Source organism: Aquarana catesbeiana, linkage group LG08 (assembly GCF_042186555.1).
Source record: "Aquarana catesbeiana isolate 2022-GZ linkage group LG08, ASM4218655v1, whole genome shotgun sequence".
In the NCBI taxonomy this organism is placed as follows: domain Eukaryota; kingdom Metazoa; phylum Chordata; class Amphibia; order Anura; family Ranidae; genus Aquarana; species Aquarana catesbeiana.
In genome coordinates, this window is record NC_133331.1 from 34,475,859 (window position 1) to 34,491,336 (window position 15,478).

The window sequence follows — 15,478 nt, forward strand, 5'->3', positions numbered from 1 at the left end:
GGAATGCTGCTTCTGTTTTTGAATATCTTGGTGGCTTCTCCATCTATGTAGTAGACCACACTTGGAATTGTTGCCTTTATTATCAACTTGTTTTAAATAGAAATGCTGCTCCTTATTTGGGATAACTATTGGCTATTGGTATTCTAATAGCTATTGGTACCATAAGGTCTAGGATGTGGTCTACTATACTGGAGCAGGGCCCACTAAGTAACATCTTAGATGTGGTCTACTATAATGGTAGAAGCCTGACTGAGTGACATTTAGGTTATGTTCTCTGTGAATAGTAAAAGGCATATTACATACAAACCAGAATATCTCATTACAGTTGCACAATGCTCAGACACAGCCTCTTATGTTATTTACTATAATTAAACATCTTACTCGCAATCCTGTAAAACTCTCAGACCAAAGTATGTAAAAATCATGAAACATAAGTTTGTATTTTAGCCAAAACATGACAGCTGAAAAGCTATACACAGGGTCCTCATGGCTGGGGAGTCCTACACCAACCTTTTCATAAAATACACTAAAGTGACGTGTTATATAAATTAACTGAGCTTGGTCCCAGACCACAAAATGTACTCATCTACTCAGCAAGCCTCAAATAAATTGTACAGTTTAGGATAAATGTTTTGCATGTCCTTCTCTGGTGTGGAAACCACAAGAACTATTCAGCTAGTTTAAATATTTTTTTGAGAGGTCCACTTTCAACTGGCTGTCTATCAATTGTACTTGCTCTCCTGTGGACTTGTTAATGTATGTAAAGTATATCCAAAGGAATATGGTCATAATACTTGTGCGACTGCTGGCCTCCTGAGCTAGTTGTCCAGCTGATCCAATGTCTTCAGCACTTTTTGATTCACATATTTTGAATAAGTGCACAGGTCAGGAAGCTTAGAGTGAAGTCAGAGCTTTTAATCTGCTTACTTATGTTACAGCTCAGTGACTCAAATCTTTAAAGCGTAAGGATCACCATGGCCTACAGGTGGCATTTTCAGGAGAGGTTGGCTTCAGTATTATGTCTTTCATATTTTCTCAATACGGGTTTCTTTGACCTTAATTTAGTACTTTTGTGCACTTTTCTGGCATACAAATTTAGAAAGGCGAGGGGGGAGATATTTTGGCAATGCACTAATTGTTATACCCAATGACCACAACAATATGTGCTCTGATCATTAACAGATTTGCCATTTCATTGTGACTTTAATTGCATTGCTACTCTCCCCTTTAAGTAGCTAGTCTGATGTGGGAAAAAAAAAACATTTAGAAATATTTAAAAGCATTTGCAGTGTAGCTGGAGATCTGATCGAAAAGGAATTTCCCTGCCAGCAGTCTAAATCAATTTGGCACAGGGATATTCTTCAGTATCTCAGATAAACCAAGGCTTTGTATTTTTAAAACTTATGAGTTCATTATGTATTTTGTATGTGGCCCTGAGATGGGAATTAGTGCTCTCTATCTGGATTGAGATACTTGGCTTCCAAATAAGAACATAAAATTGTCATTAAGGGTGTTCATTTGGGTATTTAAACGTTATGTTCATTCTGGATTAAGGAACTTTTTTTTGTTTTGTTGTCTTCTACCAGCTACTAAAAAAGATGGACTTATCCCAGAAGATCTGACTGATGAACATAGCGCAAAGATTAAGAGAAACAGGTGAGTAGAGAGCCCATGGTGGTGGTACCCTTCTTTCCTCCCAATGTGAAGCTTATTCAGTGATAAGGAAAACCAACAATCTCTTCTCACGGTGAACGAATTTGAAAGTTTGTTTAGATGAGAACAATTACAAGTAAATAATTAGGAAGCAGAGAAAATAATATACAGAGATATGATCAGAAATTGGATCTGATGTTTTCATCACGGGGAGCTTTTATAAACACCAGTCTTGGATACTTGCCATGTTGAATCTCCTAAAACATCTTACATGTTAACTCTTTAAGAACTTATCCAGACCACACATAAATAGCTATGGCTATTTATAGCTAAATAGGAAACAAATTGTCTGTAATTGTTTATCCGCAGACTGCACAACAACACATTCCAGGAACATTGGTCCAACAAAATCTTTTTGCAAAGTAACTTCTAGAAAGTGAACCTGCTATATAAAGAACTTAACATTAGCATATAAGCACTTAAGCCACTTTAACACTGAGGTGTTTTACAGGCGTTTTAGCACTAAAAATAATGTTTCTGTTCAGCCACTTTTGTGATTTACACATGGAGCACCCTCCTAGTTTAGAGTAGGCTGCTAGACAAATTTAGTTAGATGCTCTGGCGCAGGAGTGGATTGCTTTGAGCGGTTCAGTGTTTCACAGGCTGCTGTTCTGCTACTTCCCCTTTTCTTCTAGATAGTTCTGGAAGTATAATGGGAGGTAGAACAGAACAAGCAGCCTGAATATTTATGGGTCTCTGGCCAATCCCTGGAGAGGGTTATACAGTAGGTGGTTGGGGAGCCTATACATATTATAAGGCTTGGCAGCCAGGGTGCAGAGTTCCAGGGTCCAGCAATATATCCAGCAATTTGTACAGAGCAATCCTCAATATCTACATATTTCACAGTATCCCATGCTCCCATCCCTATCCAAGTTCATTGTTCCCCAACAAAAACCCAAAAAAGAAAAAACCCTAGACTAATTCTTGAGCCAGTGGAAGAATGCTGAAAACACCATGTGCCTGCCTATGCATGTGTTAAATGGAGGGAAATAGGCCCAATTACAAGCAGATCCTGCGGGGGGGTAGCGCTGCACACACCCCTGCCACATTACCAATGTTAGTAATAAACATACAAAGGTGCCTTCTCAATTTGTGATCTAAACAATAAAGCTGCCTTCCTTATAGTGAAAACTATAAAAATATACAAGAAAACAAGAAATAGGAACCAGCGCTAATAACACATTTTAAATTAACTGAACCCCTATATATTTTGGATAAATACAGTAACACCTTGGTTTGAGAATAACTTGGTTTGAGAGCGTTTTGCAAGACAAAGTACATTTTGACATGATATACAAGCAATGTCTTGATATAAGAGTAGCGTCATATCACAACTGAGTATAAAAGAGAAGAGAGGCGCCTCCAAGTGTAGCAATATGAAGGTACAACATTTAGCAACTCACATGGTTGATGATTAAAACCGGGGTAAAGCTGTCCACATAGACCATCCACCTTACCGCCATCAACGTTGTCCCTGTGTGAGTTGCTAAATGTTGTACCTTCATTAAATGTAACCATTGCTACACTTAGAGGCGCCTCTCTTCTCTTTTATACTCTCTAGCTCCTGATGGATTTTGCTTCTAAACCCCTTGTGGAAGCTTCCATTTGTGGATGGACATTTTATGGTTACACAATCACATTGCTATAATCTTTTTATATGGACTATAAACTGAAGGACTTATGCATAAATGGTTGCGGAAGGAATCATTTGAGTTTCCATTATTTCCTATGGGGAAATTTGCTTTGATATACAAGTGCTTTGGATTACAAGCATGTTTCTGGAACGAATTATGCTCGCAATCCAAGGTTTTACTAGATATATATGCAAACCACAAACCCCTTTAATAAGTTAGAAATTTCATGGATGACAGTATAAAATAATATTGAATTATACAGAGATTTTCTCACCCAAACCTGCATCTACATCCTATAGCCAATATACATCCCTCTTCTAGTTATAAAGATTCTTGCATCAGTAAACTGTTACTTCATTAAACCTGCACCCTCTCCATTTTTCTAGCGTTGTCATTTATCATTCAAGCAGAAGCAAGTAATTAATCTCACTGGCATTAAATCAAGCATCTATGTGACACTAATGTTCTAATGGACTTCTTAATTAGATGTCGTGAACAAATAAATGAAGACTTGATTTGTATAGTCTGTAAATGTATAAAACAGAGTTACCCAGAACCATATTGTTCACATCCTTACCAGCTTTTCCTGTATGGTATATCCTTAATAAGAATCAGCCAAAATGGGCATTTGTAAAACCGAAATCTCAATCTGTAGGTTGGTATAATAGGGCAGCCCTACCTTTCAGGGATAAAAGCGTGTACTGTTAGTTCATTTTTTTCCTTCCCTGTCCGAGCAAAAATGTGAGATTGTACAGATTCCAGAGAGGCTGACCGATCTCCCACCTGAACCCGAGCTAATACCATGCATGACAAAGCAATTTTGCTTTAATATGCAAGTGTAGGCGCAGTTAACTAGAGAAAACAGCAAAAACAACCCTAACCCACAGACTAGTATGTATGAAAGAAAAAAACATATATGTATCTAAATAAAAACATTTAGAACATTTAAAAATATCTCTGAATATGGAAATATATTTAAAGACAGGTGCATGAAAAAGCCACAATAATAGGTATATATTACTGTAGTATTAAAAACATGTGTATATGGGAAAAAAGTCCAGAGGTCCAAAACCAGGACAGTAAGTCCACATATAGGGCTGCCTTCAATGGGAACGCAAACCGGGTTCCAAAATCCTGAGGAGAAGCACAAAAAGGGAGAGGCGCCTCTAGGTGTAGACGTAAAAACAATTTATTCATAAATCATGTGTCAATCACACTCACATTTGGGAAGTCATCAAGAAGGCATATAAATGTAAAATCCATCAACAATCCATCATAAAGGTATCATCAGATCGGTCACAGAACTCCTCCCTGCCTGCTGAATGCTCTGCCTGCGTGTGGAGAGACACAGCTAGAATATTAAGCCGGCCCCGGTGACAGCGAAGGACCAGAACGAGGCTTGGAGCGCAGATGGATATTGGACGGGGAGAAATTATGTCACTGGCAAGCAACGCGTTTCCTGGGCGTACGGGCTGCAATGACGTGACAGCTGCACCCCTTCATCAAGCTATGGATGGATAGGGATAGGGGCCATAGGAATCTGATGTAGGGGGGAGTGGCTAAGGGCAGAGGACACTGTGATAGGTTTGGACAGAACTATGTTACAATGCACGGGGACAAGCTGGGGGAGTGGCCACGACAATAAAGCCGAGGTGAAGGAAAAATCATGTGTGGCCAGGAGTGTCAGCAATGATGTATAGACATTAAAACAATGGACATGTAATTCAGCAATAGATGGTTTATGATAATAATGGCACATAATGTAGAATAAGTATGAAAGTTAGGGAAAGGGATTATATAAATATATATATATATATATATATCATGAATAAAATAAAATAATAATGGCAGTGTGAATAGCTCGGCAAATACGAGGTGGGTACCTTGATGTTAATAAAAGATGAATGGATGAAGAGAATATATGAAGTGAATGAATGGCGGGGATAGGATGAATAAGTAAATAAATAGATAATAAATGGTAATAAGTATGGGGGAGGGATAATAATTTTGTCTCATGTGTCTCTACCACACACACACAGGCACTATGCAAGCGTTATTGTGCAAAAAAGATCTATTTGGATATATATATTTATATATATATATATATATATATATATATATATATATATATATATATATATATATCTATCGACGTACCTGTTCTCCTTTATTGCTCCTTTATCTGCCATTAAAGCGGAGTTCCCTGCTGTCTTCTGGGACTCTTGTGTCTCCCAGAAGACAGCAGGGGGGGACAGAGGAGGGGCCCGGACGTGGCGTAGCTCGCCGTGGATTCTGCGGCGCTCTTTCGCCGGAAGCGGGAGCAAATACCTGGATTAGACAGGTATCTGCTCCCCCCTCCCCCTGAAAGGTGCCAAATGTAACACCGGAGGAGGGGAGGAACCGGTTCAGTGGAAGTTCCATTTCTGGGTGGAACTCCACTTTAATCAAGCCATTATTATATGTGCTCCTGCTATGGAGGCTCTGGAAATTTAGAGTTAGGACCACAGTATATACAGTCATGGGCGTCCACAGAACTTTATTTTTTTTGGGGGGGGGCATCGTTTTAAGGTCACCCATGCTCCTCTCCTTTTCGACGTCATGAAGGGGAGGGGCTTAGTCATTATTACATAAAGTGCAGGCATGCAAAGGTTTGAGAAACCTGATGCAAAAGCTTAATAGAAGGATCAAGCTGCCATTGTCTGATTAGCAATTTCTAATCTGTTGTTATGTTTACATTACAGAGGTTTCCACTACTGGCTTTTCTTTCTGAAAATGGCAGCACCATGGCTCTGTTGTTCCAATATTTATATTCATTAACCCAGAGGAGGTATGCAGATAAGAATGTTTAACTTTCCTTAAACTTTTCTGATGTGCATACAGGCACTGGCTTAGAAAGCATTTAGAACCATGGGTCAGCATTACAGCAAAGTAAAGAGCATTTTTAGAAGGTTAGCAATGATATCTCCCGCATATCTCTCATGAAATAATTGAACACCTTGACCACAATTATACAAGTAGTGCTGTTAGATGAGCTCTAGAACATGGACACAGGCTGCCTCACCTCAGGCAGGCGCTGGTGCAGATGGACAGCTCACACTCAGCTCTTCAGGCATGTTCCCTTCCTTCCCTCAGGCTCTGAGCCGCACTGCCTGGAGAAGGTGGAGGAGGTGGGTGGAGCCAAAATGGAAAGGAGGAAGAAGTTCCTTCTCTGCTCTGAATTCTGGGGCCTTGCGTCGGCCTCATGACGTGACGTCACTGGTTGCTAGACAGCAGGCGAGTCTAGCAACCAGTGCAGCGGGAAGCAGAGAGGCCAGCGGGCTGTGTAATAATAGTCTAGGGAGTAGGAGCAGTGTCGTTGCTGAATGTAACAATAAGTGATTAGCTTCGGTGCCTTTCCTCCCCATTTGCAGAAGCTTACGTCACCTAGGTGCGATGCACCTGCCCAGAATCAGCCCTGATTGTCAGTGTGCAGACACCTTGCTCTAGGTGGGGGGGGGGCGCTTGCCCCCCCCTTGCCCTCCCATGCGGATGCCCCTTGGCATGGGCACTGTGGCTTACGCATATATTTGCAAATGTGTGCAAACAAAACCTTCTGTTTTTAACGTAAACAGTTAGACAGGGCCAATTCGATTGGCTTGTAGGCTGGTCGATACCATGTGTTGGGGCGGGATATTTGTTGCTGACGTCTTGCCGCTGTGCAATTCCGGGTCGCCAGCGGCTGAGTGATTTTCTTCTCTTGTTTTACGCTGTTTTTAACATTGGAACTTTAAACATACTACACGATGTAAAATCCATCTGGGCTCCTGGTGAGCTTTTTTCATTCTCAGTTGGACTTGGCATAGAGTTGCCCGCGTGAGTTGTGTTCTGTGACACATCTAGAGAGATTTCCATACATGCTGTAAGGAGCATGTGCTGCTGTGACGGCAGGCATTTGTTTCCGGTGAGTTTACAATTCACTCGAGGGTGGTGGTTCATCTATTTGGACACAATCTGACATATATCTTCATGTTCACTGGAATGGTTGAATCTAATTTATCTTTCTTTACTTCCATATGCATTTGGACTATATAATTTATCAACATTCTTTGGACTTTTTTTTGAATATGTTAATTAAGATTGTCTCCACTTATTATTGTCACTATTAGTTAAATGATTTAGATATCATCACATTTATTCTGGTGCAACACTATTTATTTATGTCTCTCTAAGGTTCGCTATACTGCCTTTGTGTCAGCTGCGTAATATTGATTTAGCACAGCACAGATTTTGTCACATATTTACCTTTATTGTTGATGGAGCATGTGAATCACTCTATGTGCCAGCCAATCAACAAAATCCAGCACTGTCACATAGAAGAGTTCATAGTGCTATATAAGTCACAACTTCAGCGACTCATTGTTTTTGAGGGACACTTTCTCCTGCTACTTTCAACTGAACAGGGAGGTAGGGGAGAGAATGAGAGGTGATTATGCTGGAAATGGTGGGATTAAAATGAATCTCTTACTTTCTCTTGCATATAACTGGAAAATGAAGTTTAATGTAGAAAAATGTAAAATAATGCATTTGGGTGGCAAAAACATGAATGCAATCTATACACTGGGGGGAGAACCTCTGGGGGAATCTAGGATGGAAAAGGACCTGGGGGTCCTAGCAGATGATAGGCTCAGCAATGGCATGCAATGCCAAGCTGCTGCTAAGAAAGCAAACAGAATATTGCCATTAAAAAGTGATCAACTCCAGAGATAAAATGATAATTCTCCCGCTCTACAAGACTCTGGTCCGGCCGCACCTCGAGTATGCTGTCCAGTTCTGGGCACCAGTCCTCAGGAAGGATGTACTGGAAATGGAGCGAGTACAAAGAAGGGCAACAAAACTAATAAAGGGTCTGGAGGATCTTAGTTATGAGGAAAGGTTGCGAGCACTGAACTTATTCTCTCTGCAGAAGAGACGCTTGAGAGGGGATATGATTTCAATATACAAATACCGTACTGGTGACCCCACAATAGGGATAAAACTTTTTCGCAGAAGGGAGTTTAACAAGACTTGTGGCCACTCATTAAAATTGAAAAAAAGAGATTTAAACTAAGTAGAGGGTTCTTTACTGTAAAAGCGGCAAGGACGTGGAATTCCCTTCCACAAGTGGTTCTCTCAGCAGGGGGGCATCGATAGTTTAAAAAAAACTATTAGATAAGCACCTGAACAACCGCAACATACAAGGATATACAATGTAATACTGACATATAATCACACACATAGGTTGGACTTGATGGACTTGTGTCTTTTTTCAACCTCACCTACTATGTAACTATATGCTTTTTCATTCACTTGTAATCTGCCTTGGAATTTGCTAGAAAATTTGACTATTCCAGAAAGAGTCAATTCCTGCAAACAGCCCACTTAAAGTATATTCTTGATGCTAAATCCCAGCCTAGGTCATATACGGTACCTCATCCCCATTAACATGTAGCAGGCTAAAGAGGGAAGTACGGTGGGATGTTTACGGTACCATACAACCACCAACCAAAATTCGAAAAATTATATACTTTATTCACAAAGCTTTTAAAAGATTACCATCAACCAAGAATAAGTGACAGCAGACAACTAATGATGTGTTTTTATTTTTTTGCTGTCACTTATTCTTGGTGTATAGTAATCTATAAAAATGTGTTTTTAACACATTTTTAGAACTGTTTTTGGTTGTATCGTACCGTAAAGATTCCACCCTACTCCCCTCTTTCAGACTGCTACAGCCTACTTAAAGTATATATGAACCCTCACCTTGTAACAGAACCCATTAAAGAGGAACTGCAGTCTGCTCGCATAATTTGTAGAAAAAAACATCTTTGCCATTCTGAAGCTTCCCTCCAACCACTTTGCATATTATTTTATATATATACTGTGATTCTGTACTTGCCAATTATGCTGCAGAAATCTCCCTCCACTAAGTCAGGCTGCAACCATTTTGACTGTGGGCAGCTGAAGCTGCTGCCTGTTCCCTTCCTGGATTTACACAGGGGCACACCTCCAGCTCTGAAGCCCTGCAGCTCTCATTGGCTCTCTTATGACTCATCTCCCCTCAGTTCCTGGCAAACTCTCACATGTGTGAGAGAGAGCTGTGCATGATGTCATTAGCCTAGGCTTTTTTATCAGACAAGAAACAGGAAGTGGGCTGTATAAGGTATTTACTGGCAGAAAAAAAAATGTTTTACTAACCAAAGTTAAAACAACAACAAGGGAAGAAGATTTAATAGATGGAAAGTTGAAAAAATGACTGAACGTCCGCTAAAAGTTTAAAATAGAAATGAAAGTCAAAACGTGTGTATAGATTTATAAACTTTATACATACCCTTTTACTTTTTTAAAACTGATCACATACCCTCTGTTCTTAGCTGCATTGGAGCTGGGGGGGGGGGGACAGCAGTACACTGATCTTCCCAGTAAATGGCTGTGTAGGGGGTGTTTATCAGGACAATTCTGATCAATGGAGGGAAGTAGGCTCAGTTCTGAGCACAGCTAGAGAACTGACCACGCCATGTTCTCATGTCTAAAGTGGTCAGTTTTTGATAGTAAAGTGGCAGGACTGGCAGGAACACCAGGGATTTCACACAAATGAGGCAATCCAGGATACTTTTTTGCACAAGTACATGGTGCAGCAGGCATATATCAGGAATATGAATTGCTGGGTTTAAGTATTCTTTAATCCTTGAACAACATAGCCCTCTTCTCTGGGAGTGTCTAATTACTGTGTAGGCTAGCCCAGCTTCTCCATCCTGCCCTCACCTCCCTACATAAGCTTTTATGTAGCTGTCAGAGACGAGTGAAGGGTTATTGTACAGAGCAGTGATGGTGAACCTTGGCACCCCAGATGTTTTGGAACTACATTTCCCATGATGCTCATGGACTCTGCAGTGTTGATGAGCATCATGGGAAATGTAGTTCCAAAACATCTGGGGTGCCAAGGTTCACCATCACTGGTACAGAGTATCACTTGAGCGATAGTGCAGAGTCTGTTGGGGCTGCTTCTATCACTTCTAAGATGGTGGCAACCAGTAGCAGTCTCGGGGCCTTTTTGAATGTCTACACAAAAGAATCCTTTACAGGTAAAAAATATACATAAAATACATTAGGTGCACAGATATTCTTATGGGATACATTTTTGTTTAAAGGAACAGTCTGGCGACAGGGTTCCTTTAATTATGCAAATCTGGAACAGACAATATTAGGAAATTAAAAAAAAAACCCTTGTGCTTTTTTTGTGCTGTGGTACTGCCTGTCAGAATTCCGTTAGCCTATTCATATTTCATGGGGAATTCCTTGTCTATCAGCAATTGTAAATAATAGCAAGGGAAATAGAATTATTGATTTGCCAATTTTTATGGACATAAATTTTAGTGTAAGGAGCTCTGGTGACGGCGGTATTTGATAAATGGCTCCGTGGTTGAACAATGCTTGTTTCCAGCATCTCGGCTCGGTATATCATAGACTGTATCATTCTTTCATGGCTGCACATCTATGAATAAAATATGGAGAGCAAAGCTGGCGTGATTCCTCATTGCTATTCCGGAAAACCGAATGGGGAGCCAGCTCCGGACCTCGAGAGCCCACTAAACCTTTTTATACCACATTTTATGGATTACGTAAAAAAAAAGACTGGAGCCTTTCCACTTCACAAACCTCCAGCAGCAGTTAAAGCTGCACATCGCATGGAATAGTAAAACTGGTTTAGAAAGCTCACTCATGTAAACTGCATAAAATCGCACGTATCAGCCCGTGCAGTGGTGTTTGTTTGTCTTTTAGAACTGACCGGTAAAATTTTTATTTTTCCAGTACAATATAACAGCCGTGACTGGGAACCTAGTTATAGGAGAAATAAAACCCTTTATCAAGAGAAGAAAAGAAAACTAGCCCTGGACCACAAAGCTAATTCTGTATAACAGGGGGTAGATGGTGTCAGTAAGGGTGTACTTAACACAGGGACAAGACTGGAAGCTCCTTAAGGCTGGGTTCACATATATGGAAAATGGATGTGGGGCTCCCCGCATCCAATTCACATGACAGGTGAGTGTGACCTGCTCTCAATGGAGCCGCTTCACACATGTCCGGAGCGGCCGCGGCCCAGATTTCAGAAGATGAATCTTGGTATATGTACTTCCTAGATTGGTCTTCATTTACAGAATATTTTCCACAATAGCAACAATCTGTGGTGGGGATAAATGTTCACAAGATGCTAGGCTTGAAGCTAAGCGCCAGACAAACTTTTAAAGACACCGATGGAATATATAAATTAGAGGAGCTCACCTGCCAAATAGTTTTTGTGTTTATTTTTATTTATTCCTAACATTTGCACAGCTCTGGTAGATAGCAGAGCCAGGATGGATACCTGACTTTTCTCTAGAGCAGTTGAGTAATGCAACCAGGTCTTGTCCCTCCCACAGGTTCTGACTGGACAGTGCATGTGAAAGCAGTAGACTGATGAGTTTATTTCTGTCATTCTGCTCTCTTCTTCTATCAGCATTTTCTTTGCTAGAACATAAACAATGCAGCCCACCTGATTCCCTCCTTCTTCCTCTTCCATTCTGAACTCTCTTGTACAGGGTATTGCAAGTGGTTAATACCAAGTCACCTTCCCTTTGGACTGTTAGCAGATTAAGATTTCTGCATAGTCAACATAGGCTATGGACTAGAGCAGGGGTCTCCAACCTTTCTAAACAAAGGGCCACTTCTTCAGACTTTAGGGGGGGGGGGCGGGCTAGGGCCATTGAAAGTAGAAAATGTCCTGGTGTCCAATGGAAGTAAACAATGCCGTAACTTTAGTGTCATTGGAAAGACTAGTACACCATTGTTGATGCCAATGGAAGGAATTGTGCCCCATCGTTGGTGTCAATGAAAACAATTGTGCCCCATCGTTGGTGTCAATGGAAGGAATTGTGCCCTTTTGATGATTACAGTGGAAAGAATAGTGCCCCATCAATGGTGTCTGTGACAGGAATTATTCCCCACTGTTGGTGTCAGTGGATGGCATAGTGCCCCAAGGGCCAGATAAAGGCAAGCAAAGGGCAGCAGTTTGGAGACCATTGGTCTAGAGTATCAGGCCTGCCATAGTTACATAGTTACATAGTTAATCAGGTTAAAAAAGGCACAGGTCCATCTAGTTCAACCATAAAAATAAATAAATAAATAAAAAATAATATCATACAATCCCATAAACACAATCCTATACCCACAGTTGATCCAGAGGAAGGCGAAAAACCCCAGCAAAGCATGATCCAATTTGCTACAACAGGGGAAAGAATTCCTTCCTGATCAGGCAATCAGATTTTCCCTGCAACTTTACCTATAATTGTTAGTACCCAGTTATATTATGTACATTTAGGAAAGTATCCAGGCCTTTCTTAAAGCAATCTACTGAGCTGGCCAGAACCACCTCTGGAGGGAACCTATTCCACATTTTCATAGCTCTTACTGTGAAGAAACCTTTCCGTATTTGGAGAAATCTCTTTTCCTCTAGGCATAAAGAGTGCCCCCTTGTCCTCTGTGTTGACTGTAAAGTGAATAACTCAACACCAAGTTCACTATATGGACCCCTTATATATTTGTACATGTTGATCATATCCCCCTTAATCTCCTCTTCTCAAGAGAGAATACATTCAGTTCCTCTAATCTTTTCTCATAGCCGAGCTCATCCATGCCTCTTATGAGTTTGGTTGCCCTTCTAAGTTTGCAGAGGCATTCGATTCTGAGTCCTCTTGGTCACTAAGGATCACATGATCCGTTACAACCTTCTCCCAGCCATGTACAACTCCTTGGGTTTCTGGGGACTGAAAAGCATCACTTGAAGACTGCTGCTGAGTGTTATCCTCCACGTCCATGCTGACACAATCCTCCTCCTCCTCCTCTTCTTCTTCTTGTGTGTTTGGCGGGCCCACAGGAATACTTCTGGATAAAGGGGGCCTTGAGAGGTAAGGAAGTCCTCCTCTTCGTCTCGCTGTTCTGCCTCACGTGCCCTGTCCATTATTCCACGAAGCATGTGCTCCAATAGGAAGACAAGAGAGACAGTGTCACTGATGCATGCATTGTCGCTGCTTACCATCCTCGTGGCCTCCTCAAATGGTGACAGAACAGTGCATGCATCCTTGATCAGTAGCCACTGGTGTGGCGAAAAGAAGAAAGAAGCCAAGCTCCCCTGACCCTGTCCTGGTGCCATACTCGCACAGGTACTCATTGATGGCCCTCTGCTGCATGTGCAGCTGCTGCAGAATTGCCAATGTTGAGTTCCACCTGGTGGGCATGTCACAAATGAGGCGGCTGGTGAGCAGGTTGCATTCCTTTTGAATGTCAGCCAGCCGAGCACTGGCATTGTATGACCTGCGGAAATGACCACAGACTTTTCTGGCCTGCCTCAGGAGATCCTGTAAGCATGAGTACCTGCTCAAGAACCACAAAATTCAGGACGTGCCAGACATAGAACATGAGTCAAGTGTCCCTGTCAGAGGGCGGAGAGAAGGTTGGCGCCATTGTCGCATACAACCATTCCTGGCTGAAGGTGACATGGTGTCAACCACCTCTGAACCTGCCCCTGCAAAGCTGACAGAATCGCTGCCCCAGTGTGGCTCCTGTCCCCTAAGCAGACCAACTCAAGCACCGCATGGCATTTTTTTGCCTGACTGCTTGCATAGCCCCTTGAACGCTTACGAAGCACCGCTGGTTCAGAGGACAAATCTGCAGAATATGCCATAGAGGAAAAAGAAGAGGAGGAGGTGGAGGAGAGAGCTGTGGCAGGATCACCACTAGCATTTTGGAGGTGTGGTGGCAGAACAAGCTCCAACAATACTGATCCCTGTCCTGCATCCTTCCCAGCTGCCAGCAGAGTTACCCAGTGTGCCGTGAAAGAAAGGTAACGTCTCTGCCCATGCCTGCTGGACCATGAGTCAGCGGTAATATGCACCTTACTGCTGACCACCCTGTCCAACAAGGCCAAAACATTGCCTTCCACATGCCGGTAGAGAGCCGGAATGGCCTTCCGTGAAAAAAAATGGCGTTTTGGAACCTGCCACTGAGGTACAGCACATTCCACAAATTCACGAAAGGGGTTAGAGTCTACCAGCTGAAAAGGCAGCAGTTGCAGTGCTAGCAATTTGGCCAAGCTAGCATTCAGACGTTGAGCATGTGGATGGCTGGGACCAAATTTCTTTTTATGGTTTAGCAACTGGGATAGGGAAATTTGCCTGCTAAAATCAGATGGTGGTGTACTGGTAGCAGATTGGCTGCAAGTACTTGGGACACCTCATTCCTCTCAGTGCAGGTTTTTGAGAGGACTGGAGGTATAGTGGGGTTTGAGATCCCAGATGAGGAGCAAAAAGAAGTCCACCTTTTTCTTTGATGTGGGTCTTTCAAGTGCTGTTGCCAATGGACTGCATGGCAGGTCGTCATATGTCTGGTCAAGCATGTGATGCCCAGGCGGCTGCTGGTCTGGCCATGCTTGATCCGCTTCAGACATAGGTTGCAAACAGCAACGGTGCGATCTGTTGCACACGTGTTGAAAAAGGCCCACACCAAGGAACTTTTAAAGGTCAGCGGGGAGTCAGCAGCGCCCTGCACCTGCGGAGCTCTGTGGTATGATGCAATAGGGTGGCTGCCCTTAAGCTGCCCCCCATTCTTCTCTCAGTTACCCAAGTAGAGTCAGTGACCTCATCATCCCCTCCCACCTTGTCACTGGAGAAAACTTGGCAGTATGCTGCAGCTGGGTGAACATGACTGCCAGTTTCTTGTCCTTCTTGGGCACCCCCTCTCTCTAGGCTCATGTTACTCCCTAACTCAACCTGAGAGCCAACATCAGAGCTTTCAAATTGCTGCGCATTTTCCAGCAGTACCCAACACTGTGGTTGAATAGTTCTGGGGACTCCTCCGTGCACAATGGTGGGGCTACGGAAGGAGTGACTGTGGACAAGGAGCCGGTGGAATAGGTCGCTTTGGCAGCTGCATTGAAAGGCAAACTACTCTGAGCCTGGGTGACAGAGGATGAGGAGGATGAGGACAGCTTTGTTATCCACTCCACCAACTCTTCTGCTTGTTCTGGCACAATAACACAACCAGCAACAGAAAAAAAGGACAAGCGTGCCCCACAGCCACCT

The 15,478-nt window shown here is 42.4% G+C and overlaps 1 protein-coding gene across 2 annotated transcripts in view; it reads left to right on the forward strand.

Annotated features, from left to right (window-relative positions):
• The window catches only part of TCERG1L (transcription elongation regulator 1 like), a 325,277-nt gene that overhangs the window by 291,804 nt on the left and 17,995 nt on the right, over positions 1 to 15,478 (forward strand). For both annotated transcript variants that reach the window (XM_073595691.1, XM_073595690.1), the window contains one exon: positions 1,587 to 1,656. In XM_073595691.1, coding sequence (XP_073451792.1) covers positions 1,587 to 1,656 — 70 coding nt within the window. The remainder of the gene's footprint in view (positions 1 to 1,586; positions 1,657 to 15,478) is intronic.